Source organism: Oncorhynchus mykiss, chromosome 3, assembly GCF_057628025.1.
Source record: "Oncorhynchus mykiss isolate SJ-2025 chromosome 3, ASM5762802v1, whole genome shotgun sequence".
NCBI classification, from domain to species: Eukaryota; Metazoa; Chordata; class Actinopteri; order Salmoniformes; family Salmonidae; genus Oncorhynchus; species Oncorhynchus mykiss.
In genome coordinates, this window is record NC_143024.1 from 3,126,276 (window position 1) to 3,154,069 (window position 27,794).

Consider the following 27,794-nt stretch of genomic DNA (forward strand, 5'->3'; position numbering starts at 1 on the left):
TCAATCTGTCAACCTCCCCCCTGAACTTATCAATGGCTCTGCATGCCATTGAGAGACTGTGATTTTTAGTAGGTGTGTTGGGCAATAGGATTAAAGAGGTTTGATGTTATTTTCTATGCCAGACCTTGAAACAGTGTTATATATTCATTCTGATAAGAGCTTTCTGTGTTCTGCACTAAACTGTCTGGACAGTCGAAATAAAGCTTTGTCTACTAATACCTAGACTGAGTTTGGTTTGGAGCTGGAGAGAGAGAGGGGAAGGGTTAAGAACTGGAGAGGGGAAGGGTTTGGAACTGGAGAGGGGAAGGGTTTGGTTTGGAGAGAGAGAGGGGAAGGGTTTGGTTTGGAGCTAGAGAGAGGGGTATCAGGCTCTAATGCCATTACAAGCAGCACCCAGGTTGGATTCCTGTCGGACTACGCTGCTAACCCACGTCAGATCTTATAAATGCCTGGATATCAGCTACCCCACATCACCTGATACCTGGATATCAGCTACCCCACATCACCTGATACCTGGATATCAGCTACCCCACATCATATGATACCTGGATATCAGCTACCCCACAGCATATGATACCTGGATAGGTAGTTAATGTATCAGCTAACACACATCACCTGATACCTGAATAGGTAGTTAACATATCAGCTAACCCACATCATCTGATGACCGACTGCACAGTTGATGTGGTGAGCAACCGTTGTCAGTCAGGAAGTACCAGAACCATTACCTCATCACATAGGTCCTCAGCAGCCAATAAGAATGATGCTGTAGAACCTGCAACAGTCTTCTACAAAATGTCACAGATTTATTCACCAATAAACTCACTCAGTGGTTTAAATCATTTGGAAAATAGCTACATACATTCTATTCATTTGTTTTGACTTTATTTTTAAACAGGAAGTGATGTTTTATTGGACCATCTTAACCAATGGAAATGATTCACTATACGCTGGTATTGTGATGGCACGTCATTTTATGGGACATGGGAGTTGTTGATTTTTTTCCTGTTCTGTCGCTGACGTTTAGGCTACATCAAGAGACCTCAGTCAGAGGGCCCAGAACAGCAACAGCTTCAATCTCTACAAGCCCACCCTGAGAGAGAGACAGAGACACACACAGAGAGAGAGAGAGAGAGAGAGAGAGAGAGAGAGAGAGACAGAGACAAAAATAGCATTCAAGTACTTCTCAGGTTTGTTGTCAGTAACATCACATGGTTAGGTTCTGTATCGCCATGGAAACAGTGTAATGAGATGAAGCGTCAGATCCTCACCCTGGGCAGAGCAGCGACCTGGTAGGCAGCCCTAGCTGGGAAGCTACTGCTGAAAACTAAAAGAGGAACACAGACATGGTTACATACTGTAGATCTGATACAAGACTTAATTAAACGTCATTTTTTATCTATTTAAAAACAAAAAATTACCCCGTTTTCTCCCCAATTTCGTGGTATCCAATTGTTTTGTCTCATCGCTACAACTCCCGTACGGGCTCGGGAGAGACGAAGGTTGAAGGTCATGCGTCCTCCGATACACAACCCAACCAAGCCGCACTGCTTCTTAACACAGCGCGCATCCAACCCGGAAGCCAGCCGCACCAATGTGTCGGAGGAAACACCGTGCACCTGGCGACCTTGGTTAGCGCACCTTGCCCCGGCCCGCCACAGGAGTCGCTGGTGCGCGATGAGACAAGGAGATCCCTACCGACCAATCCCTCCCTAACCCGGGCGACGCTAGGCCAATTGTGCGTCGCCCCACGGACCTCCCGGTCGCGGCCGGTTACGACAGAGCCTGGTCGCGAACCCAGAGTCTCTGGTGGCACAGCTGGCGCTGCAGTACAGAGCCCTTAACCAACATGCAGTCCAAGTTGTTAGGGACTCATCTTACGTAGACAGACACGGCTTGTCAATCAGGTCAGTGAGGTTTAGATGCTGACTGAATCTGTATGAAGGTAGGTACCTTTAACTCCAGTCACTGTCATGGCAGTGCTCAAACCTACTCAAGGGAAGTGCCACAAAATGATCATCCCTACCTCCCTTACATACCATACTCAGTCTCTTGGGAAACAGTGACACCTTGTGGACACTATGTGAAGTGCGCCTCCCTTACATACCATACTCAGTCTCTTGGGAAACAGTGACACCTTGTGGACACTATGTGAAGTGCCAGATAACCTTCAGAATACTTCTAATACATATCAGCATTACAAAACAAGGAGGATCCCAACAACATGAATATTCAGAGGATTCAACAAGAAGGATCCCATCAACATGAATATTCAGAGAATCCAACAACATGAATATTCAGAGGATTCAACAAGAAGGATCCCATCAACATGAATATTCAGAGAATCCAACAAGAAGGATCCCATCAACATGAATATTCAGAGGATCCAACAAGAAGGATCCCATCAACATGAATATTCAGAGGATTCAACAAGAAGGATCCCATCAACATGAATATTCAGAGAATCCAACAAGAAGGATCCCATCAACATGAATATTCAGAGGATTCAACAAGAAGGATCCCATCAACATGAATATTCAGAGGATCCAACAAGAAGGATCCCATCAACATGAATATTCAGAGGATTCAACAAGAAGGATCCCATCAACATGAATATTCAGAGAATCCAACAACATGAATATTCAGAGGATTCAACAAGAAGGATCCCATCAACATGAATATTCAGAGAATCCAACAAGAAGGATCCCATCAACATGAATATTCAGAGGATTCAACAAGAAGGATCCCATCAACATGAATATTCAGAGGATCCAACAAGAAGGATCCCATCAACATGAATATTTAGAGAATCCAACAGGAAGGATCCCAACAACATGAATATTCAACAGGAAGGATCCCAACAACATGAATATTCAACAGGAAGGATCCCAACAACAGAGAAACTTACATGTTTTATAGACATCATTCACACTGACGAAGTCATTCATGTCAGCCAAAAGAACCGTGGTTTTCACGACTGTGGGAAAAGAAAATCAGGAAATTCATGGTTTTGCTAGATACAGTTTATAAACATCTAATACAAGTTTTTATAAAAACATCATAACTTACCACTGTCATATCCACACCCTGCTTCCTTCAGGATCTCCCCCATGTTTACCAGAGCCTGTATGGGATAGAAATAGAGGGAAAGGGAATGCATTCAACTGAAATGTGTCTTCCGCATTTAACTGACACAATCGACTTCCACGGCGCCCGGGGAACAATGGGTTAACTGTCTCGTTCAGGGGAACAGTGGGTTAACTGCCTCGTTCAGGGGAACAGTGGGTTAACTGCCTCGTTCAGGGGAACAGTGGGTTAACTGCCTCGTTCAGGGGAACAGTGGGTTAACTGCCTCGTTCAGGGGAACAGTGGGTTAACTGCCTCGTTCAGGGGAACAGTGGGTTAACTGTCTTGTTCAGGGGAACAGTGGGTTAACTGCCTTGTTCAGGGGAACAGTGGGTTAACTGCCTTGTTCAGGGGAACAGTGGGTTAACTGTCTTGTTCAGGGGAACAGTGGGTTAACTGTCTTGTTCAGGGGCACAGTGGGTTAACTGCCTTGTTCAGGGGAACAGTGGGTTAACTGCCTTGTTCAGGGGAACAGTGGGTTAACTGCCTTGTTCAGGGGAACAGTGGGTTAACTGCCTTGTTCAGGGGAACAGTGGGTTAACTGCCTTGTTCAGGGGAACAGTGGGTTAACTGCCTTGTTCAGGGGAACAGTGGGTTAACTGCCTTGTTCAGGGGAACAGTGGGTTAACTGCCTTGTTCAGGGGAACAGTGGGTTAACTGCCTTGTTCAGGGGAACAGTGGGTTAACTGCCTTGTTCAGGGGAACAGTGGGTTAACTGCCTTGTTCAGGGGAACAGTGGGTTAACTGCCTTGTTCAGGGGAACAGTGGGTTAACTGCCTTGTTCAGGGGAACAGTGGGTTAACTGCCTTGTTCAGGGGAACAGTGGGTTAACTGTCTTGTTCAGGGGAACAGTGGGTTAACTGCCTTGTTCAGGGGAACAGTGGGTTAACTGCCTTGTTCAGGGGAACAGTGGGTTAACTGCCTTGTTCAGGGGAACAGTGGGTTAACTGCCTTGTTCAGGGGAACAGTGGGGTAACTGCCTTGTTCAGGGGAACAGTGGGTTAACTGCCTTGTTCAGGGGAACAGTGGGTTAACTGCCTTGTTCAGGGGAACAGTGGGTTAACTGCCTTGTTCAGGGGAACAGTGGGTTAACTGCCTTGTTCAGGGGAACAGTGGGTTAACTGCCTTGTTCAGGGGAACAGTGGGTTAACTGCCTTGTTCAGGGGAACAGTGGGTTAACTGCCTTGTTCAGGGGAACAGTGGGTTAACTGCCTTGTTCAGGGGAACAGTGGGTTAACTGTCTTGTTCAGGGGAACAGTGGGTTAACTGTCTTGTTCAGGGGAACAGTGGGTTAACTGCCTTGTTCAGGGGCAGAACGACAGATTTTGTACCTTGTCAGCTCAGGGATTCGATCAAATCAGGGATTCGATCCAGCAACCTTTCGGTTACTGGCCCAACGCTCTAACCACTAGTCTACCTGCAGCGCAAGTGGAAACACTTAAGTAGATGAGTGAGTTTCACAGATTTCCCCCCTCCCTCCATCGGCAACATCCCTGTTCTATGTCCTGTGGTTGTAACTGAGAAAGAGGGGGGGGGGGGGGGGGTGTGTTAAAAGCTTCACCTCACCTGTTTGGTCTGAGCCTGGACCCCTCCCTCCACCAGCTGACCAGAGGCAGGGTCCATCCCCAGCTGGCCTGACACGTACATGGTCCTGTCCACCACCACCGCCTGGCTGGGAGACAGAACAACGAATATGAACACAGGACTGGGCAGCTGATAAGATATGTACCAACATGGGGCAGGTGAAATGTTGTTCTCTGTCACAGTCAAGATATTATAGACACTACGACTACTACTACTACCTAAATGAAGCAAACAAATAAAAAGTCCCCAGTCTTTTCCATCCAGAACACAATTAACGTTGTTTGACTTTCCAGGTATCTAAATTGATACTTTACTGCCACCTACTGGTTAAACTGAGCAACCATACTGGGGACTGTTTATTTCTGAATGTCATGTAATACAATAGTGTGTAATACAGTAGGCGTTTAAGGGAACGTAGAGCAACGACAGTGCCAGTCCACAGAATGCTCCATTCCAACACATACCCTCTGTGCCAACTCTGCCAGTCACAGGCCTTCAGTCAAAAAGCACTTTAACCTGAAATAAAACTCAAGTCTCTCTTTCTCCAGTTTACAGCGGCGCCAAAGCTCCACCTCCCACGATTATTGGGTAAAAAGGGGTGACACCCCCTACCGTAACAGACCGCGAATGTCCCTTCACAGACGGAACAGAAATGCCAATACCGCATGTGAGATTCATAGTGCCCTGCGCAGACACACGAACAATGTTTAAAATAGTTGCTTACTGAATGAATGCAAACAAGAATATACTATTCTTATATATACATAAATACTCCGGACTCCGACATTGCTCGTCCTAATATTTCTATATTCCATTATTTAACATCGTGCTCCTGCACTGTTAGATACTACGGCGCCGTTGAAGATAGGAATACAAGCATTTCGCTACAACCACAATAGCATCTTGCTAAATATGTGTATGCGATCAATTTGATTTGATTTGATTTAAAAAAAAAAAATAGTTCGACACCTTCAGATCAACAGTGTGATAAAGGCTGCACAGACCACCTACCTGTACGGCCCGATAGCTGCTGGCGCTTTAGTGGTGTTGATTATCTTCCTGATGATCGAAGACATGATTAGAATTGGACACAAAAAAGTCTTCACTTAAAACAAAGAAGTTCCTGCTTTGAAGCCCGTGGAGGTCTGAAATGACAGATCAGCTGGTAGAGCGCGTCTACTACCGTAAAGTCTCAACTAAACGGGCCTAGAAGTTTCATTAGACCCACAACTTATATCATTGTAATCGTTGTGGGTATTGGCAGGGTACTGATTCTTGCCCAAAAACCAAAATGACGCTAAATTCAGAAAGTGTCATTTATTTTCTGACAATTTTGCCATATTTTATTGACGCGACTAAATATATCTACTACATAAATAAAGTTTAAATAACATTTTCAAAATATCTACTATATACTACGTTTCCCATGAACACAATTTAACCGGAACAAGATATACGTCATATTTATGCGGAAGAGCTGTAGACATAAATGTGAGCTTACGGCGTGGTTTTGAAATATCACTGTTCCTCCATTCAGGATTTGAAAGTGAATATATTTTCAGTTACCTTTACAAATACACTGTGGTGTGATGGAAGTGGGTAACTTCATAACTCGTTAGCATAGCCTGTTTGTGTCATGCAAAGTAGTCGCATGATGTCCCAATGTGTATCAAGCTTGCTAAGTAGCTAATTTAGCTATTAGTTATTCTGCTGAGGTGGAGATTGATTCAAAGGTTTGCTGACAATAACATCCGATCAGTGACTGTGCAATTCTCTCTTAAATAGTTGCTAGTAGCCTGCTCGTGTCCCACGATAGGATCATTTTTGACAGCACCACTAGCCTTATTATCAATGAGTCATGTTTATTTTCTGCAGAGCTATCAAAAATGTCTACAGCCAAGCACAGGATGCGCGATAAGAAGATGAGGAACCAGCCGAGCAACGTGACCTATTCCTCCCAGGGCAGCTCACACTGGAGGAACGGAGGGGACACTCCTACAGGTCGAGGCCGTGATCTGTCTCCACATCCATGGGGCCAGGGGTCCTCCCACTCTGGCCATGCCCAGGGAGGGGGTTGGGTCCGGGGCCACCAGAGAGAAGGACACGGGGGATACCCGCAGGCTCTGCCCACACACATCACTGGTAAGAACACCTTCCTCTGCATACAGTTGTCAAATGTATTTTAAAAGGATGCTCACGTCTTGATGGGTTTTTAAACTGATACAGGTTCTAACTGAGCACTTCCGCATGTCGATGTTGAACCAGCTGTAAATCAACAGCTTTTATTACATTCAATTCAAATGGCATTTAGAATGAGTAGATATAATGTCTGATGCTCCAAGCCATTGACTCCCAGCCAGTCTTTTGTGATGTGTGGTGCTGTGCTGTGCCTCCTCTCCTCAGCCTCAGCGTTTGCCAAGGCCCGGGCTGCAGAGGTGAACGCCATGTTGATGGCCGTCACCAAGACAACAGGCAGCTCCCATGTGTTTGGAGCTCTTCCTAAACACATGAGGAGGCGGGCTATGAGTCATAACACCAAGAGACTGCCCTGCAGGCTGAGAGACATGGCCAACAACATGGTGGGTTTGTCTAAGTAACACACTTAGGCGCACACACACACGCTCCCAGTCACACATTCAGTCACACACACTTTTTTATTTTATTTTTTATTTCACCTTTATTTAACCAGGTAGGCAAGTTGAGAACACCTTTATTTAACCAGGTAGGCAAGTTGAGAACACCTTTATTTAACCAGGTAGGCAAGTTGAGAACACCTTTATTTAACCAGGTAGGCAAGTTGAGAACACCTTTATTTAACCAGGTAGGCAAGTTGAGAACACCTTTATTTAACCAGGTAGGCAAGTTGAGAACAAGTTCTCATTTACAATTGCGACCTGGCCAAGATAAAGCAAAGCAGTTTGACAGATACAACGACACAGAGTTACACATGGAGTAAAACAAACATACAGTCAATAATAAAGTATAAACAAGTCTATATACAATGTGAGCAAATGAGGTGAGAAGGGAGGTAAAGGCAAAAAAGGCCTTGGTGGCAAGGTAAATACAATATAGCAAGTAAAACACTGGAATGGTAGTTTTGCAATGGAAGAATGTGCAAAGTAGAAATAAAAATAATGGGGTGCAAAGGAGCAAAATAAATAAATAAATAAAATACAGTTGGGAAAGAGGTAGTTGATAGGGCTAAATTATAGGTGGGCTATGTACAGGTGCAGTAATCTGTGAGCTGCTCTGACAGTTGGTGCTTAAAACTAGTGAGGGAGATAAGTGTTTCCAGTTTCAGTTTCATACTCTGTCACAGTGAAACGCGGCCTTTCTCTCTCTTGACTTTAAAGCATGGTCCCAGATCTGTCTCTGTTATTGTCATGTCCATACATGGAGGAAGGACCGGTCACACCTAGAGCCAGACTAGCCACACCTAGAGCCGGACTAATATAAACATCCTGTGTGTTTCCTCTCTGGTCCAGTTGGAGAAGAGTCAGAAGGCTGGTCAGAAGGTGAAGAAGGAACAGTCCAAGAGCAAGAGCCGTAAAGCCCGGCGTCGCCACGGCAACATGCTTCTGGAATTCAACCGTCGCCAGCGGAAGAACCTGTGGCTGGAGACGCACATCTGGCACGCCAAGCGCTTCCACATGGTCAAGAGATGGGGCTACTGTCTGGGAGACAGGCCAACCTACAAGTGTTACAGAGCCTGCTACAGAGCCATGAGCTCCCACTGTCTACTACAGGTTAGTGTCTATACCCACCGAGGCTTTTTGAGGCTGGATATCTGGGAAGCACTTTGGGACAACTGATAAGAAGTACATTTTGATTTGATTGACTGATTTTATAAGGTCCTGTTCGAATTACTGTTCAGTAAGGTTAGGAGTTCTTCAGACCTGGGAAAACTCTAGTTTTAAATTACTGTTCAATAAGGTTAGGAGTTCTCCAGACCTGGGAAAACTCTAGTTTTAAATTACTGTTCAATAAGGTTAGGAGTTCTCCAGACCTGGGAAAACTCTAGTTTTAAATTACTGCTCAATAAGGTTAGGAGTTCTCCAGACCTGGGAAAACTCTAGTTTTAAATTACTGCTCAATAAGGTTAGGAGTTCTCCAGACCTGGGAAAACTCTAGTTTTAAATTACTGCTCAATAAGGTTAGGAGTTCTCCAGACCTGGGAAAACTCTAGTTTTAAATTACTGTTCAGTAAGGTTAGGAGTTCTCCAGACCTGGGAAAACTCTAGTTTTAAATTACTGTTCAGTAAGGTTAGGAGTTCTCCAGACCTGGGAAAACTCTAGTTTTAAATTACTGCTCAATAAGGTTAGGAGTTCTCCAGACCTGGGAAAACTCTAGTTTTAAATTACTGCTCAATAAGGTTAGGAGTTCTCCAGACCTGGGAAAACTCTAGTTTTAAATTACTGTTCAGTAAGGTTAGGAGTTCTCCAGACCTGGGAAAACTCTAGTTTTAAATTACTGCTCAATAAGGTTAGGAGTTCTCCAGACCTGGGAAAACTCTAGTTTTAAATATTCTTTGTGGAAAGTTTAAAACATTTCTGGGGGACTATTTTCAATACACATCCCCAACAGTGGGGGACACGAATCACCTTAACATTCAAAGTACAACAGTTTCAGAATTACTAAAATACAGTAACACTTGACGTTCTTCTAATAGGTTTACTGTGGGATCTCTACAGTAGTAGTCTCTGTAACAGTTCTAATAGGTTTACTGTGGGATCTCTACAGTAGTAGTCTCTGTAACAGTTCTAATAATTTACTGTGGGATCTCTACAGTAGTAGTCTCTGTAACAGTTCTAATAATTTACTGTGGGATCTCTACAGTAGTAGTCTCTGTAACAGTTCTAATAATTTACTGTGGGATCTCTACAGTAGTAGTCTCTGTAACAGTTCTAATAGGTTTACTGTGGGATCTCTACAGTAGTAGTCTCTGTAACAGTTCTAATAGGTTTACTGTGGGATCTCTACAATAGTAGTCTCTGTAACAGTTATAATAGGTTTACTGTGGGATCTCTACAATAGTAGTCTCTGTAACAGTTCTAATAGGTTTACTGTGGGATCTCTACAATAGTAGTCTCCGTAACAGTTCTAATAGGTTTACTGTGGGATCTCTACAATAGTAGTCTCTGTAACAGTTCTAATATGTTTACTGTGGGATCTCTACAACAGTAGTCTCTGTAACAGTTCTAATAGGTTTACTGTGGGATCTCTACAGTAGTAGTCTCTGTAACAGTTCTAATAGGTTTACTGTGGGATCTCTACAGTAGTAGTCTCTGTAACAGTTCTAATAGGTTTACTGTGGGATCTCTACAGTAGTAGTCTCTGTTAAGTATATAATAAATTAAAACTGTTATCTACTCAGGTCTGGTGTTCACACGGTACGAACATGAGCGACAGCCACTTTAAATGTTTGCTGTGTGATCAGATATGAATACAGCATTTTGGTAAATTTGTCTTCTTGCAGTTTCCAAACTGTAAAATTATATTTTGAAGTGTTAGAGGATTCACTTTGGGTTACATACTGTCCCCACCCCCCCCACCCAGGACATGTCGTACTACTGCTGTGTGGAGTTACAGGGGCCAGGGGAACAGCTGTTAGCTGCTCTGTCTAAGCTGACCAGCAAGGAAACTGGTAAGTACTTGCTTTCGTGTTTTCCCTCCTCAACAAACAAGCAACCACAATTGTCAATCATGCTGCGTTTTAGATGGTACGAGGTAGATGTCATGCTGCGTTTTAGATGGTACGAGGTAGACGGCATGCTGCGCTTAAGGTGGTACGAGGTAGACGGCAAGCTGCGCTTTAGGTGGTACGAGGTAGACGGCATGCTGCGCTTTAGATGGTACGAGGTAGACGGCATGCTGCGCTTTAGGTGGTACGAGGTAGACGGCATGCTGCGCTTTAGGTGGTACGAGGTAGACGGCATGCTGCGCTTTAGGTGGTACGAGGTAGACGGCATGCTGCGTTTTAGATGGTACGAGGTAGACGGCATGCTGCGTTTTAGATGGTACGAGGTAGACGGCATGCTGCGTTTTAGATGGTACGAGGTAGACGGCATGCTGCGCTTTAGATGGTACGAGGTAGACGGTACGAGGTAGACGTCATGCTGCGTTTTAGATGGTACGAGGTAGACGGCATGCTGCGTTTTAGATGGTACGAGGTAGACGTCATGCTGCGTTTTAGATGGTACGAGGTAGACGGCATGCTGCGCTTTAGGTGGTACGAGGTAGACGGCATGCTGCGCTTTAGGTGGTACGAGGTAGACGGCATGCTGCGCTTTAGATGGTACGAGGTAGACGGCATGTTGCGTTTTAGATGGTACGAGGTAGACGGCATGCTGCGTTTTAGATGGTACGAGGTAGACGGCATGCTGCGTTTTAGATGGTACGAGGTAGACGGCATGCTGCGCTTTAAATGGTACGAGGTAGACGGCATGCTGCCCTTTAGATGGTACGAGGTAGACGGCATGCTGCGTTTTAGTTGGTACGAGGTAGACGGCATGCTGCGCTTTAGGTGGTACGAGGTAGACGGCATGCTGCGCTTTAGGTGGTACGAGGTAGACGGCATGCTGCGCTTTAGGTGGTACGAGGTAGACGTCATGCTGCGCTTTAGATGGTACGAGGTAGACGGCATGCTGCGCTTTAGGTGGTACGAGGTAGACGGCATGCTGCGCTTTAGGTGGTACGAGGTAGACGGCATGCTGCGCTTTAAATGGTACGAGGTAGACGGCATGCTGCACTTTAGATGGTACGAGGTAGACGGCATGCTGCGCTTTAGATGGTACGAGGTAGACGGCATGCTGCGCTTTAGATGGTACGAGGTAGACGGCATGCTGCGCTTTAGATGGTACGAGGTAGACGGCATGCTGCGCTTTAGGTGGTACGAGGTAGACGGCATGCTGCGCTTTAGATGGTACGAGGTAGACGGCATGCTGCGTTTTTAGATGGTACGAGGTAGACGGCATGCTGCATTTTAGATGGTACGAGGTAGACGGCATGCTGCGCTTTAGATGGTACGAGGTAGACGGTACGAGGTAGACGTCATGCTGCGTTTTAGATGGTACGAGGTAGACGGCATGCTGCGTTTTAGATGGTACGAGGTAGACGTCATGCTGCGTTTTAGATGGTACGAGGTAGACGGCATGCTGCGCTTTAGGTGGTACGAGGTAGACGGCATTTTGCGCTTTAGATGGTACGAGGTAGACGGCATGCTGCGCTTTAGATGGTACGAGGTAGACGGCATGCTGCGTTTTAGATGGTACGAGGTAGACGGCATGCTGCGTTTTAGATGGTACGAGGTAGACGGCATGCTGCGCTTTAAATGGTACGAGGTAGACGGCATGCTGCGCTTTAGATGGTACGAGGTAGACGGTACGAGGTAGACGTCATGCTGCGTTTTAGATGGTACGAGGTAGACGGCATGCTGCGCTTTAGATGGTACGAGGTAGACGGCATGCTGCGTTTTAGATGGTACGAGGTAGACGTCATGCTGCGTTTTAGATGGTACGAGGTAGACGGCATGCTGCGCTTTAGATGGTACGAGGTAGACGGCATGCTGCGCTTTAGATGGTACGAGGTAGACGTCATGCTGCGTTTTAGATGGTACGAGGTAGACGGCATGCTGCGCTTTAGATGGTACGAGGTAGACGGCATGCTGCGTTTTAGATGGTACGAGGTAGACGTCATGCTGCGTTTTAGATGGTACGAGGTAGACGGCATGCTGCGCTTTAGATGGTACGAGGTAGACGGCATGCTGCGTTTTAGATGGTACGAGGTAGACGGCATGCTGCGTTTTAGATGGTACGAGGTAGACGGGACTTGGCAACCAGAGTTAAAAAAAAAAAAAATTCAACTTTTACCATCTGTGTTGTTTTCTACCTGATGTTGATTTGGACCGTTTGGTGAAATCACCATAGCAACGTCGTGCCGGCTTGTTTTTGCCGCCAGCCTCTTCCTTGCTTTCTTGTCCCGCTCTGCCGACTGGTATGACTGATCTTCATGTTCCTCGTCTAAACGCAGCATTAGTCTCTAAATATATACAAGTGTTTCAGTATAAAGTTTAGATGTGTTGGATTCTAGCTTGAAATACACTTATTCGTGTTGCCATATTAGATCGTATTGATGACTTAACATGTATAATGGATGTCTGTGTTGGGGTCAGTGGAGGATGGATGAGAACCAAGTGTACGGAAAGTGACTGAGTGTGGGATTGTTTTGAGTCGGGTGGTCTAACAAATATGTGACTCGCTGCTTTACGGTATTATTGACGATGACGTGTGTTGTACCTGCAGGGCCTACGTTTGCAGCAGCCATGTGTGTGTCAGGCAGGAGACAGGGCAGTGTGATGGTGTACAGAGCAGGACAGTACCCTCTCCAGCCCCTGGGGCCTGTCACATTCCTCTGGAGACCCACAACGCAGGGCCGGGGGGGCCAGGAGGACCAGGGCTCCCAGGGATCAACACACAGACAGCTGTGGATCTGGGCTCACCCCACCATGAAAACGGTCAGAGGGACTAATATGCAGAATCAATCAGTTGTAGAAGTGTTGAACAACCATTTAACTATTCATTGATGGGGTAATGTCTTTATTGTTGTCTATAATCTGGTGAACTTAGATGTCCCCTTTGGGATCGGTAAAGTACTATCCAATCAGATCTCCCCTTAGGGATCGGTAAAGTACTATCCAATCAGATGTCCCCTTTGGGATCGGTAAAGTACTATCCAATCAGATCTCCCCTTAGGGATCGGTAAAGTACTATCCAATCAGATGTCCCCTTAGGGATCGGTAAAGTACTATCCAAGTACTATCCAATCAGATGTCCCCTTTGGGATCGGTCAAGTACTATCCAATCAGATGTCCCCTTTGGGATTGGGAAAGTACTATTCATTCTGACTGTGCCCTGTGTCGTGACTGTGCCCTGTGTCAGGACCTCCTCCCAGAGCTGCAGGCTGTCTGTCAGTGCCCCGTGTCGTGACTGTGCCCTATGCTCTGTGTCGTGACTGTGCTCTGTGTCGTGACTGTGCCCTGTGCTCTGTGTCAGGACCTCCTCCCAGAGCTGCAGGCTGTCTGTCAGTGCCCCGTGTCGTGACTGTGCCCCGTGTCGTGACTGTGCCCCGTGTCGTGACTGTGCCCCGTGTCGTGACTGTGCCCCGTGTCGTGACTGTGCCCCGTGTCGTGACTGTGCCCCGTGCTCTGTGTCGTGACTGTGCTCTGTGTCGTGACTGTGCTAAGTGTCGTGACTGTGCTAAGTGTCGTGACTGTGCCCCGTGTCGTGACTGTGCCCCGTGTCGTGACTGTGCCCCGTGTCGTGACTGTGCCCCGTGTCGTGACTGTGCCCCGTGTCGTGACTGTGCTCCGTGTCGTGACTGTGCTCCGTGTCGTGACTGTGCTCCGTGTCGTGACTGTGCTCCGTGTCGTGACTGTGCCCCGTGTCGTGACTGTGCCCCGTGTCGTGACTGTGCCCCGTGTCGTGACTGTGCCCCGTGTCGTGACTGTGCCCCGTGTCGTGACTGTGCCCTGTGCTCTGTGTCAGGACCTCCTCCCAGAGCTGCAGGCTGTCTGTCAGTGCCCCGTGTCGTGACTGTGCCCTGTGCTCTGTGTCAGGACCTCCTCCCAGAGCTGCAGGCTGTCTGTCAGTGTTCTGAGGCTGTCCTTCCACCTGCTCCAGTGGACCTCCCTGTCCCACAGCCAGCCCATACCCCCACCTTGGCCCCCGGTCCTGGGGCTGGTCCTGAGGCGGCGCAGGCCTCTGGTTCTGGTTCTAAGAGGAAGTGGTCCTCCAGGGAGCCTGAGGCTGCTGAGCCACCAGCCAAGAAGCTCCTGGGATACAGTACCATTTCTGCTACCACACCCATCACCTGGAGGTCCAGTACCACTGGTATAGTCATCAGGTGGGTTCTGACTGGTACCACTGGTATAGTCATCAGGTGGGTTCTGACTGGTACCACTGGTATAGTCATCAGGTGGGTTCTGACTGGTACCACTGGTATAGTCATCAGGTGGGTTCTGACTGGTACCACTGGTATAGTCATCAGGTGGGTTCTGACTGGTACCACTGGTATAGTCATCAGGTGGGTTCTGACTGGTACCACTGGTATAGTCATCAGGTGGGTTCTGACTGGTATAGTCATCAGGTGGGTTCTGACTGGTACCACTGGTATAGTCATCAGGTGGGTTCTGACTGGTATAGTCATCAGGTGGGTTCTGACTGGTATAGTCATCAGGTGGGTTCTGACTGGTACCACTGGTATAGTCATCAGGTGGGTTCTGACTGGTATAGTCATCAGGTGGGTTCTGACTGGTATAGTCATCAGGTGGGTTCTGACTGGTACCACTGGTATAGTCATCAGGTGGGTTCTGACTGGTACCACTGGTATAGTCATCAGGTGGGTTCTGACTGGTATTAGTCATCAGGTGGGTTCTGACTGGTATAGTCATCAGGTGGGTTCTGACTGGTACCACTGGTATAGTCATCAGGTGGGTTCTGACTGGTACCACTGGTATAGTCATCAGGTGGGTTCTGACTGGTATAGTCATCAGGTGGGTTCTGACTGGTATAGTCATCAGGTGGGTTCTGACTGGTATAGTCATCAGGTGGGTTCTGACTGGTACCACTGGTATAGTCATCAGGTGGGTTCTGACTGGTATTAGTCATCAGGTGGGTTCTGACTGGTATAGTCATCAGTTGGGTTCTGACTGGTACCACTGGTATAGTCATCAGGTGGGTTCTGACTGGTATAGTCATCAGGTGGGTTCTGACTGGTATAGTCATCCGGTGGGTTCTGACTGGTATAGTCATCAGGTGGGTTCTGACTGGTATAGTCATCAGGTGGGTTCTGACTGGTACCACTGGTATAGTCATCAGGTGGGTTCTGACTGGTACCACTGGTATAGTCATCAGGTGGGTTCTGACTGGTACCACTGGTATAGTCATCAGGTGGGTTCTGACTGGTATAGTCATCAGGTGGGTTCTGACTGGTACCACTGGTATAGTCATCAGGTGGGTTCTGACTGCTTTGATTTAGTCATATTTAGAGTTTTCTGTCAATTTTATAAACCCCTCCCTTTATTAAACCCCTCCCTTTATAAAAACCCCTCCCTTTATAAACCCCTCCCTTTATAAAACCCCTCCCTTTATAAACCCCTCCCTTTATAAACCCCTCCCTTTATAAACCCCTCCCTTTATAAAACCCCTCCCTTTATAAAACCCCTCCCTTTATAAAACCCCTCCCTTTATAAAACCCCTCCCTTTATAATTCCCCTCCCTTTATAAACCCCTCCCTTCATTCTCAACCATGTGGACTTCCTGAATGTTGTTGTTTACTGTTTTGCAGTGACCTCACCATGGAGATGGTGCGGTATCGTCTGATTGGACCTCTATCACATTCCGTTCTGACTGAAACCCTGGCCCCTGCCACACACTGTGATGTAAGAACCTGGGATGATTTATCTAGGGGCCAGCTAATCACCTGGGATGATTTGTCTGGAGGCCAGCTAATCACCTGGCATGATTTGTCTGGAGGCCAGCTAATCACCTGGGATGATTTGTCTGGAGGCCAGCTAATCACCTGGGATGATTTGTCTGGAGGCCAGCTAATCACCTGGGATGATTTGTCTGGAGGCCAGCTAATCACCTGGGATGATTTGTCTGGAGGCCAGCTAATCACCTGGGATGATTTGTCTGGAGGCCAGCTAATCACCTGGGATGATTTGTCTGGAGGCCAGCTAATCACCTGGGATGATTTGTCTGGAGGCCAGCTAATCACCTGGGATATTTGTCTGGAGGCCAGCTAATCACCTGGGATGATTTGTCTGGAGGCCAGCTAATCACCTGGGATGATTTGTCTGGAGGCCAGCTAATCACCTGGGATGATTTGTCTGGAGGCCAGCTAATCACCTGGGATGATTTGTCTGGAGGCCAGCTAATCACCTGGGATGATTTGTCTGGAGACGACATCCTGTTTGTTCCAGTGTAAGGTGTTTTATCTAGATACTACATCCTGTTTGTTCCAGTGTAAGGTGTTTTATCTAGACTACATCCTGTTTGTTCCAGTGTAAGGTGTTTTATCTAGATACTACATCCTGTTTGTTCCAGTGTAAGGTGTTTTATCTAGATACTACATCCTGTTTGTTCCAGTGTAAGGTGTTTTATCTAGATACTACATCCTGTTTGTTCCAGTGTAAGGTGTTTTATCTAGACTACATCCTGTTTGTTCCAGTGTAAGGTGTTTTATCTAGATACTACATCCTGTTTGTTCCAGTGTAAGGTGTTTTATCTAGAGACTACATCCTGTTTGTTCCAGTGTAAGGTGTTTTATCTAGAGACTACATCCTGTTTGTTCCAGTGTAAGGTGTTTTATCTAGATACTACATCCTGTTTGTTCCAGTGTAAGGTGTTTTATCTAGATACTACATCCTGTTTGTTCCAGTGTAAGGTGTTTTATCTAGATACTACATCCTGTTTGTTCCAGTGTAAGGTGTTTAGTCAGGTGTTTTATCTAGAGACTACATCCTGTTTGTTCCAGTGTAAGGTGTTTTATCTAGATACTACATCCTGTTTGTTCCAGTGTAAGGTGTTTTATCTAGATACTACATCCTGTTTGTTCCAGTGTAAGGTGTTTTATCTAGATACTACATCCTGTTTGTTCCAGTGTAAGGTGTTTAGTCAGGTGTTTTATCTAGATACTACATCCTGTTTGTTCCAGTGTAAGGTGTTTAGTCAGGTGTTTTATCTAGATACTACATCCTGTTTGTTCCAGTGTATGGTGTTTTATCTAGATACTACATCCTGTTTGTTCCAGTGTAAGGTGTTTAGTCAGGTGTTTTATCTAGATACTACATCCTGTTTGTTCCAGTGTATGGTGTTTTATCTAGATACTACATCCTGTTTGTTCCAGTGTAAGGTGTTTTATCTAGATACTACATCCTGTTTGTTCCAGTGTAAGGTGTTTTATCTAGATACTACATCCTGTTTGTTCCAGTGTAAGGTGTTTTATCTAGATACTACATCCTGTTTGTTCCAGTGTAAGGTGTTTTATCTAGATACTACATCCTGTTTGTTTCTGTGTAAGGTGTTTTATCTAGATACTACATCCTGTTTGTTCCAGTGTAAGGTGTTTTATCTAGATACTACATCCTGTTTGTTTCTGTGTAAGGTGTTTTATCTAGATACTACATCCTGTTTGTTCCAGTGTAAGGTGTTTTATCTAGAGACTACATCCTGTTTGTTCCAGTGTAAGGTGTTTTATCTAGATACTACATCCTGTTTGTTCCAGTGTAAGGTGTTTTATCTAGATACTACATCCTGTTTGTTCCAGTGTAAGGTGTTTAGTCAGGTGTTTTATCTAGATACTACATCCTGTTTGTTCCAGTGTAAGGTGTTTTATCTAGATACTACATCCTGTTTGTTCCAGTGTAAGGTGTTTTATCTAGATACTACATCCTGTTTGTTCCAGTGTAAGGTGTTTTATCTAGATACTACATCCTGTTTGTTCCAGTGTAAGGTGTTTTATCTAGATACTACATCCTGTTTGTTCCAGTGTAAGGTGTTTTATCTAGATACTACATCCTGTTTGTTCCAGTGTAAGGTGTTTTATCTAGATACTACATCCTGTTTGTTCCAGTGTAAGGTGTTTTATCTAGATACTACATCCTGTTTGTTTCTGTGTAAGGTGTTTAGTCAGGTGTTTTATCTGTATTCCAGGCTACAGGTAAATCCAGACCATCTCCCTTCTGGTGGCCAGATCACTGCAGAGACGACTGTAACATGTCTCTTCATCAACAACAAGCTGGTGTCTTCAACATGCTCAAAGGTGAGTTCCTCACAACTACATTCCTCATTCATTACCTACATTCATTAGCTCAGATCAGGGCTCTCCAACCCTGTTCCTGGAGAGAGACCCTCCTGTAGGTTTTAACTCCGACCCTGTTCCCGGAGAGAAACCCTCCTGGAGGTTTTAACTCCGACCCTGTTCCTGGAGAGATATCCTCCTGGAGGTTTTAACTCAAACCCTGTTCCTGGAGAGATATCCTCCTGGAGGTTTTAACTCCGACCCTGTTCCTGGAGAGATATCCTCCTGGAGGTTTTAACTCAAACCCTGTTCCTGGAGAGATATCCTCCTGGAGGTTTTAACTCCGACCCTGTTCCTGGAGAGATATCCTCCTGGAGGTTTTAACTCCGACCCTGTTCCTGGAGAGAGACCCTCCTGTAGGTTTTAACTCAAACCCTGTTCCTGGAGAGAGACCCTCCTGGAGGTTTTAACTCCAACCCTGTTCCTGGAGAGAGACCCTCCTGTAGGTTTTAACTCCGACCCTGTTCCTGGAGAGATATCCTCCTGGAGGTTTTAACTCAAACCCTGTTCCTGGAGAGAGACCCTCCTGGAGGTTTTAACTCCAACCCTGTTCCTGGAGAGAAACCCTCCTGTAAGGTTTTAACTCCGACCCTGTTCCTGGAGAGAGACCCTCCTGTAGGTTTTAACTCCAACCCCAGTTGTAACTAACCTGATTCAGCTTATCAACCAGCTAATCATTAGAATCAGGTGCGCTAGATTGGGGTTGGAGTTAAACCCTACAGGAGGGTCTCTCTCCAGGAACAGGGTTGGAGTTAAAACCTACAGGAGGGTCTCTCTCCAGGAACAGCGTTGGAGTTAAAACCTCATGTATATGTCCTGTCTCCTCCCCTCCAAAGCGTACCTCATATCTGTCCTGTCTCTCCTCCCCTCCAAAGCGTACCTCATATCTGTCCTGTCTCTCCTCCCCTCCAAAGCGTACCTCATATCTGTCCTGTCTCTCCTCCCCTCCAAAGCGTACCTCATATCTGTCCTGTCTCTCCTCCCATCCAAAGCGTACCTCATATCTGTCCTGTCTCTCCTCCCATCCAAAGCGTACCTCATATCTGTCCTGTCTCTCCTCCCATCCAAAGCGTACCTCATGTCTCTCATCCCCTCCAAAGCGTACCTCATGTCTGTCCTGTCTCTCCTCCAAAGCGTACCTCATGTATGTCCTGTCTCTCCTCCCCTCCAAAGCGTACCTCATGTCTGTCCTGTCTCTCCTCCCCTCCAAAGCGTACCTCATGTCTGTCCTGTCTCCCCTCCAAAGCGTACCTCATGTCTGTCCTGTCTCTCCTCCAAAGCGTACCTCATGTATGTCCTGTCTCTCCTCCAAAGCGTACCTCATGTATGTCCTGTCTCTCCTCCCCTCCAAAGCGTACCTCATGTCTGTCCTGTCTCTCCTCCCCTCCAAAGCGTACCTCATGTCTGTCCTGTCTCCCCTCCAAAGCGTACCTCATGTCTGTCCTGTCTCTCCTCCAAAGCGTACCTCATGTATGTCCTGTCTCTCCTCCAAAGCGTACCTCATGTATGTCCTGTCTCTCCTCCCCTCCAAAGCGTACCTCATGTCTGTCCTGTCTCTCCTCCCCTCCAAAGCGTACCTCATGTCTGTCCTGTCTCTCCTCCCCTCCAAAGCGTACCTCATGTCTGTCCTGTCTCCTCTCCTCAGGTGTGTACTCCACAGCGGAGGTCCCAGCCGGCTCAGTTCTGGGTCTGACGGTGGATGACCCCAGATTGACCTTACCAAACAAGAGAAGCAAGGCCGTGTCCGACATCAGGAAGGCACAAGGTAACCTCTGAGCCAGTAGCCATGGTAACCCCTGAGCCAGTAGCCAGGTTGGGGTGGTTCAGACAGGTCCGATATAGTTTACATTACATCATTAGTTCTCCTTTAGGGTGATTCTATGGCAACCTCTGAGCCAGTAGCCATGGTAACCTCTGAGCCAGTAGCCATGGTAACCTCTGAGCCAGGAGACAGGGTGGGGTGGTTCAGACAGGTCCGATATAGTTTACATTACATCATTAGTTCTCCTTTAGGGTGATTCTACCTGGGCCTTGTTCAGAACACAACCTTTTCAATCAGAGTGAAACTGTGACGTAGCCGACTATTCAAATGAGAACGCATCCAAGAAAATGTCATAGATTTGTTCCCTGCTGAACAGGACCCTGTGTTTGTGAATGTGATAGGTCCTGAGGCTTTGTGGGTAGGGAGGTTCTGTGGGTCATTCTCTGGTCCTGTGCTCCTGGGGAGCCTCTGCTCGTCCATGCAGATGTCCCAGGTTCGAATCCTGGCAGGACCCTGTGCTCAGACCACGCCCTCAGAGGTTCACACCCACTTCCTTATTTATCTTTTTAGTACCTGGCTGGGGATTGCATCACCCACTTCCTTATTGACCTTTTAGTACCTGGCTGGGGGTTGCATCACCCACTTCCTTATTGACCTTTTAGTACCTGGCTGGGGATTGCATCACCCACTTCCTTATTTATCTTTTTAGTACCTGGCTGGGGATTGCATCACCCACTTCCTTATTGACCTTTTAGTACCTGGCTGGGGGTTGCATCACCCACTTCCTTATTGACCTTTTAGTACCTGGCTGGGGGTTGCATCACCCACTTCCTTGTTTACCTTTTAGTACCTGGCTGGGGGTTGCATCACCCACTTCCTTATTTAGTGGATGTAGGCCCTATAGAGCTACTCGGTGATGCTGTAGATGTTGCCAACTAGTTGTGTGCTTCCTCTGGCCTACTCAACACAGTTTGGTGACTCTCCTGAGTACCTGGTCATACGGCACTATGCCCTCTGTTGTTTCAGGAGTGAACGAGGAGAGGAGGAGGGAACTGATGTTGAAGGGGATCCCTGAACCCCTCAGCCAGAGTTCCCTGTGGGACCGGTCTGTCCGCGACAACGTCACACACAACAAGATGACAGACCAGGTACTGAACCATAGCACCATGTCTGTTTAATATATCATTACTAAATGTATGAAGACTCTACCCAGGTTATGTCCCACAGGAAGAATAGTCACTAAATGAATGTCCCCCTGGAGACTCAACCCAGGAAGAAGAGTCACTAAATGTATGTCCCCCTGGAGACTCAACCCAGGAAGAAGAGTCACTAAATGTATGTCCTCCTGGAGACTCAACCCAGGGAGAAGAGTCACTAAATGTATGTCCTCCTTGGGTTGAGTCTCCAGGAGAAGAGTCACTAAATGTATGTCCTCCTGGAGATTCAACCCAGGGAGAAGAGTCACTAAATGTATGTCCTCCTGGAGACTCAACCCAGGAAGAAGAGTCACTAAATGTATGTCCTCCTGGAGACTCAACCCAGGAAGAAGAGTCACTAAATGTATGTCCTCCTGGAGACTCAACCCAGGAAGAAGAGTCACTAAATGTATGAAGCATTCTCTCTAGACGTTCTGGAGCATTCTCTCTCGACAACAGTTCACTGGCAGGTTCTGGAGCATTCTCTCTAGACGTTCTGGAGCATTCTCTCTCGACAACAGTTCACTGACAGGTTCTGGAGAATTCTCTCTAGACGTTCTGGAGCATTCTCCCTAGACAACAGTTCACTGGCAGGTTCTGGAGCATTCTCTCTAGACGTTCTGGAGCATTCTCTCTAGACAACAGTTCACTGTCAGGTTCTGGAACATTCTCTCTAGACGTTCTGGAGCATTTTCTATAGACAACAGTTCACTGACAGGTTCTGGAACATTCTCCCTAGACAACAGTTCACTGACAGGTTCTGGAGAATTCTCCCGGTTTACCACGTCGTAGTACAACGTAGCATATCATGGCCTGACATAATACATTTTTACCAACAAAATAAACATGTCTAAGGAACATTTTTCTGTTGACGATTTGTGAAATTGTATCACACCTGTGGTGATTTATTTCCATACGGTGTAACTTGCATAAAAACGTTGTATGGAAAAGTGGTTTGTCTCCCATATCCAGTCTTCTCTCTGTCTACAGGAAGTAAACAGACTGCGTAATGATGTTCTGGTCCCAGGCTCCAGACTCCCCACCCCCCTGCAGGGTAGAGTACCCGTCCTACTGGTGCAGCAGTCTGGGAAGAGCCAGGGCACAGAGATGGTTTCCTGGGGGGCGGGATGGGACCTGCTGCTACCCAAGGCCTGGGGCATGGCCTTCTGGGTCCCTCTGGTATGGACCACACATTCCCTATATAGTACACTACTCTAGACCAGGACCCAATGACACCCTATTCCCTATATAGTGCACTACTCTAGACCAGGACCCACCCTATTCCTTATATAGTGCACTACTATAGACCAGAACCCACCCTATTCCCTATATAGTGCACTACTCTAGACCAGGACCCAATGACACCCTATGCCCTATATAGTGCACTACTCTAGACCAGGACCCAATGACACCCTATTCCCTATATAGTGCACTACTCTAGACCAGGACCCAATGACACCCTATGCCCTATATAGTGCACTACTCTAGACCAGGACCCAATGACACCCTATTCCCTATATAGTGCACTACTCTAGACCAGGACCCAATGACACCCTATTCCCTATATAGTGCACTACTCTAGACCAGGACCCACCCTATTCCCTATATAGTGCACTACTCTAGACCAGGACCCAATGACACCCTATTCCTTATATAGTGCACTACTATAGACCAGGACCCACCCTATTCCCTATATAGTGCACTACTCTAGACCAGGACCCACCCTATTCCCTATATAGTGCACTACTATAGACCAGGACCCACCCTGTTCTCTATATAGTGCACTACTCTAGACCAGGACCAAATGGCACCCTGTTCTCTACATAGTACACTACTCTAGATCAATGGCCATGTAATATTTGGAGAAGCCCCTTTAAGTAGACAAATGACTAATTACTACAAATATGTCTGATCAACCTCCTCGACAGGTAGGTAGAGGAGAGGTAACTAAAGTAGTAACCCTCTCCTCTCCAGGTAGATAGAGGAGAGGTAACTAAAGTAGTAACCCTCTCCAGGTAGATAGAGGAGAGGTAACTAAAGTAGTAACCCTCTCCTCTCCAGGTAGATAGAGGAGAGGTAACTAAAGTAGTAACCCTCTCCAGGTAGATAGAGGAGAGGTAACTAAAGTAGTAACCCTCTCCTCTCCAGGTAAATAGAGGAGAGGTAACTAAAGTAGTAACCCTCTCCAGGTAGATAGAGGAGAGGTAACTAAAGTAGTAACCATCTCCAGGTAGATAGAGGAGAGGTAACTAAAGTAGTAATCCTCTCCTCTCCAGGTAGATAGAGGAGAGGTAACTAAAGTAGTAACCCTCTCCTCTCCAGGTAGATAGAGGAGAGGTAACTAAAGTAGTAACCCTCTCCAGGTAGATAAAGGAGAGGTAACTAAAGTAGTAACCCTCTCCAGATAGATAGAGGAGAGGTAACTAAAGTAGTAACCCTCTCCAGGTAGGTAGAGGAGAGGTAACTAAAGTAGTAACCCTCTCCTCTCCAGGTAGGTAGAGGAGAGGTAACTAAAGTAGTAACCCTCTCCAGGTAGATAGAGGAGAGGTAACTAAAGTAGTAACCCTCTCCTCTCCAGGTAGGTAGAGGAGAGGTAACTAAAGTAGTAACCCTCTCCAGGTAGATAGAGGAGAGGTAACTAAAGTAGTAACCCTCTCCTCTCCAGGTAGATAGTGGAGAGGTAACTAAAGTAGTAACCCTCTCCTCTCCAGGTAGATAGAGGAGAGGTAACTAAAGTAGTAACCCTCTCCTCTCCGGGTAGGTAGAGGAGAGGTAACTAAAGTAGTAACCCTCTCCTCTCCGGGTAGATAGAGGAGAGGTAACTAAAGTAGTAACCCTCTCCTCTCCAGGTAGATAGAGGAGAGGTAACTAAAGTAGTAACCCTCTCCAGGTAGGTAGAGGAGAGGTAACTAAAGTAGTAACCCTCTCCTCTCCAGGTAGATAGAGGAGAGGTAACTAAAGTAGTAACCCTCTCCTCTCCGGGTAGATAGAGGAGAGGTAACTAAAGTAGTAACCCTCTCCTCTCCAGGTAGATAGAGGAGAGGTAACTAAAGTAGTAACCCTCTCCAGGTAGGTAGAGGAGAGGTAACTAAAGTAGTAACCCTCTCCTCTCCAGGTAGATAGAGGAGAGGTAACTAAAGTAGTAACCCTCTCCAGGTAGATAGAGGAGAGGTAACTAAAGTAGTAACCCTCTCCTCTCCAGGTAGGTAGAGGAGTGGTAACTAAAGTAGTAACCCTCTCCAGGTAGATAGAGGAGAGGTAACTAAAGTAGTAACCCTCTCCAGGTAGATAGAGGAGAGGTAACTAAAGTAGTAACCCTCTCCTCTCCAGGTAGGTAGAGGAGAGGTAACTAAAGTAGTAAGTAACCCTTTCCTCTCCGGGTAGGTAGAGGAGAGGTAACTAAAGTAGTAACCCTCTCCTCTCCGGGTAGGTAGAGGAGAGGTAACTAAAGTAGTAACCCTCTCCTCTCCAGGTAGATAGAGGAGAGGTAACTAAAGTACTAACCCTCTCCTCTCCAGGTAGATAGAGGAGAGGTAACTAAAGTACTAACCCTCTCCTCTCCAGGTAGATAGAGGAGAGGTAACTAAAGTAGTAACCCTCTCCTCGACAGGTAGATAGAGGAGAGGTAACTAAAGTAGTAACCCTCGACAGGTAGATAGAGGAGAGGTAACTAAAGTAGTAACCCTCGACAGGTAGATAGAGGAGAGGTAACTAAAGTAGTAACCCTCTCCTCGACAGGTAGATAGAGAAGAGGTAACTAAAGTAGTAACCCTCTCCTCGACAGGTAGATAGAGGAGAGGTAACTAAAGTAGTAACCCTCTCCTCGACAGGTAGATAGAGGAGAGGTAACTAAAGTAGTAACCCTCGACAGGTAGATAGAGGAGAGGTAACTAAAGTAGGAACCCTCTCCTCTCCAGGTAGGTAGAGGAGAGGTAACTAAAGTAGTAACCCTCTCCAGGTAGGTAGAGGAGAGGTAACTAAAGTAGTAACCCTCTCCAGGTAGATAGAGGAGAGGTAACTAAAGTAGTAACCCTCTCCTCTCCAGGTAGGTAGAGGAGTGGTAACTAAAGTAGTAACCCTCTCCAGGTAGATAGAGGAGAGGTAACTAAAGTAGTAACCCTCTCCAGGTAGGTAGAGGAGAGGTAACTAAAGTAGTAACCCTCTCCTCTCCAGGTAGGTAGAGGAGAGGTAACTAAAGTAGTAACCCTCTCCAGGTAGGTAGAGGAGAGGTAACTAAAGTAGTAACCCTCTCCTCTCCAGGTAGATAGAGGAGAGGTAACTAAAGTAGTAACCCTCTCCTCTCCAGGTAGATAGAGGAGAGGTAACTAAAGTAGTAACCCTCTCCAGGTAGATAGAGGAGAGGTAACTAAAGTAGTAACCCTCTCCAGGTAGATAGAGGAGAGGTAACTAAAGTAGTAACCCTCTCCTCTCCAGGTAGGTAGAGGAGAGGTAACTAAAGTAGGAACCCTCTCCTCTCCAGGTAGGTAGAGGAGAGGTAACTAAAGTAGTAACCCTCTCCTCTCCAGGTAGATAGAGGAGAGGTAACTAAAGTAGTAACCCTCTCCTCTCCAGGTAGATAGAGGAGAGGTAACTAAAGTAGTAACCCTCTCCTCTCCAGGTAGATAGAGGAGAGGTAACTAAAGTAGTAACCCTCTCCTCTCCAGGTAGATAGAGGAGAGGTAACTAAAGTAGTAACCCTCTCCTCTCCAGGTAAATAGAGGAGAGGTAACTAAAGTAGTAACCCTCTCCAGGTAGATAGAGGAGAGGTAACTAAAGTAGTAACCCTCTCCAGGTAAATAGAGGAGAGGTAACTAAAGTAGTAACCCTCTCCTCTCCTTCAGGTTTATAGAGGAGTACGTATCGGAGGGCTGAGGATGAGTCTGAAACACGCCCAGAATAAAGGAGAGCCTCACTTTCCCCACGACTACCCAGACTGCCCTGCAGGAGCACGCTTCCAGGAAGAGCAGGAGGCTGAGCTGCTGGCCAAGTTCAGGAGGTGAGGAGAGTGTCGGTTTCACGTGATGGAGCTCCAGGTGTGTTGGTATCACCTGATGTAACTCCAGGTGTGTTGGTATCACCTGATGTAACTCCAGGTGTGTTGGTGTCACCTGATGTAACTCCAGGTGTGTTGGTGTCACCTGATGTAACTCCAGGTGTGTTGGTATCACCTGATGTAACTCCAGGTGTGTTGGTGTCACCTGATGTAACTCCAGGTGTGTTGGTGTCACCTGATGTAACTCCAGGTGTGTTGGTATCACCTGATGTAACTCCAGGTGTGTTGGTATCACCTGATGTAACTCCAGGTGTGTTGGTATCACCTGATGTAACTCCAGGTGTGTTGGTATCACCTGATGTAACTCCAGGTGTGTTGGTGTCACCTGATGTAACTCCATGTGTTGGTGTCACCTGATGTAACTCCAGGTGTGCTGGTGTCACCTGATGTAACTCCAGGTGTGCTGGTGTCACCTGATGTAACTCCAGGTGTGCTGGTGTCACCTGATGTAACTCCAGGTGTGCTGGTGTCACCTGATGTAACTCCAGGTGTGCTGGTGTCACCTGATGTAACTCCAGGTGTGCTGGTGTCACCTGATGTAACTCCGGGTGTGTTGGTATCATCTGATGTAACTCCGGGTGTGTTGGTATCACCTGATGTAACTCCAGGTGTGTTGAGGAGAGGGTCAGTATCACCTGATGTAACTCCAGGTGTGTTGGTATCACCTGATGTAACTCCAGGTGTGTTGGTAGCACCTGATGTAACTCCAGGTGTGTTGGTAGCACCTGATGTAACTCCGGGTGTGTTGGTAGCACCTGATGTAACTCCAGGTGTGTTGAGGAGAGGGTCAGTATCACCTGATGTAACTCCAGGTGTGTTGGTATCACCTGATGTAACTCCAGGTGTGTTGGTGTCACCTGATGTAACTCCAGGTGTGTTGGTATCACCTGATGTAACTCCAGGTGTGTTGGTAGCACCTGATGTAACTCCGGGTGTGTTGGTATCACCTGATGTAACTCCGGGTGTGTTGGTATCACCTGATGTAACTCCAGGTGTGTTGAGGAGAGGGTCAGTATCACCTGATGTAACTCCAGGTGTGTTGGTATCACCTGATGTAACTCCAGGTGTGCTGGTGTCACCTGATGTAACTCCGGGTGTGTTGGTATCACCTGATGTAACTCCGGGTGTGTTGGTATCACCTGATGTAACTCCAGGTGTGTTGAGGAGAGGGTCAGTATTACCTGATGTAACTCCAGGTGTGTTGGTATCACC

The 27,794-nt window shown here is 46.7% G+C and overlaps 2 protein-coding genes across 2 annotated transcripts in view; one reads left to right on the top strand and one right to left on the bottom strand.

Annotated features, from left to right (window-relative positions):
* Window positions 1-863: 863 nt before the first annotated feature.
* On the bottom strand, window positions 864-5,962 carry LOC110510520 (2-iminobutanoate/2-iminopropanoate deaminase). Its single transcript, XM_036938166.2, has 6 exons — window positions 5,722-5,962; window positions 4,693-4,798; window positions 3,070-3,124; window positions 2,909-2,977; window positions 1,272-1,327; window positions 864-1,093 (listed from the first exon to the last, which is right to left on the bottom strand). Exons 1-6 carry the CDS (start codon window positions 5,784-5,786, stop codon window positions 1,034-1,036), a joined length of 411 nt encoding a protein of 136 aa, XP_036794061.1. The 5' UTR covers window positions 5,787-5,962; the 3' UTR covers window positions 864-1,033.
* Window positions 5,963-6,156: 194 nt separating this feature from the next.
* LOC110512205 (ribonucleases P/MRP protein subunit POP1) overlaps window positions 6,157-27,794 on the top strand; it is a 28,485-nt gene continuing 6,847 nt past the window's right edge. The window contains exons 1-13 of the mRNA XM_090219398.1: window positions 6,157-6,256; window positions 6,586-6,852; window positions 7,114-7,289; window positions 8,196-8,456; window positions 10,268-10,355; window positions 13,012-13,223; window positions 14,325-14,611; window positions 16,055-16,148; window positions 18,424-18,532; window positions 20,217-20,336; window positions 21,360-21,481; window positions 22,520-22,708; window positions 26,371-26,525. Of these exons, the coding sequence (XP_090075524.1) occupies window positions 6,597-6,852; window positions 7,114-7,289; window positions 8,196-8,456; window positions 10,268-10,355; window positions 13,012-13,223; window positions 14,325-14,611; window positions 16,055-16,148; window positions 18,424-18,532; window positions 20,217-20,336; window positions 21,360-21,481; window positions 22,520-22,708; window positions 26,371-26,525 (2,069 nt within the window). The 5' untranslated portion in view covers window positions 6,157-6,256; window positions 6,586-6,596. The remainder of the gene's footprint in view (window positions 6,257-6,585; window positions 6,853-7,113; window positions 7,290-8,195; window positions 8,457-10,267; window positions 10,356-13,011; window positions 13,224-14,324; window positions 14,612-16,054; window positions 16,149-18,423; window positions 18,533-20,216; window positions 20,337-21,359; window positions 21,482-22,519; window positions 22,709-26,370; window positions 26,526-27,794) is intronic.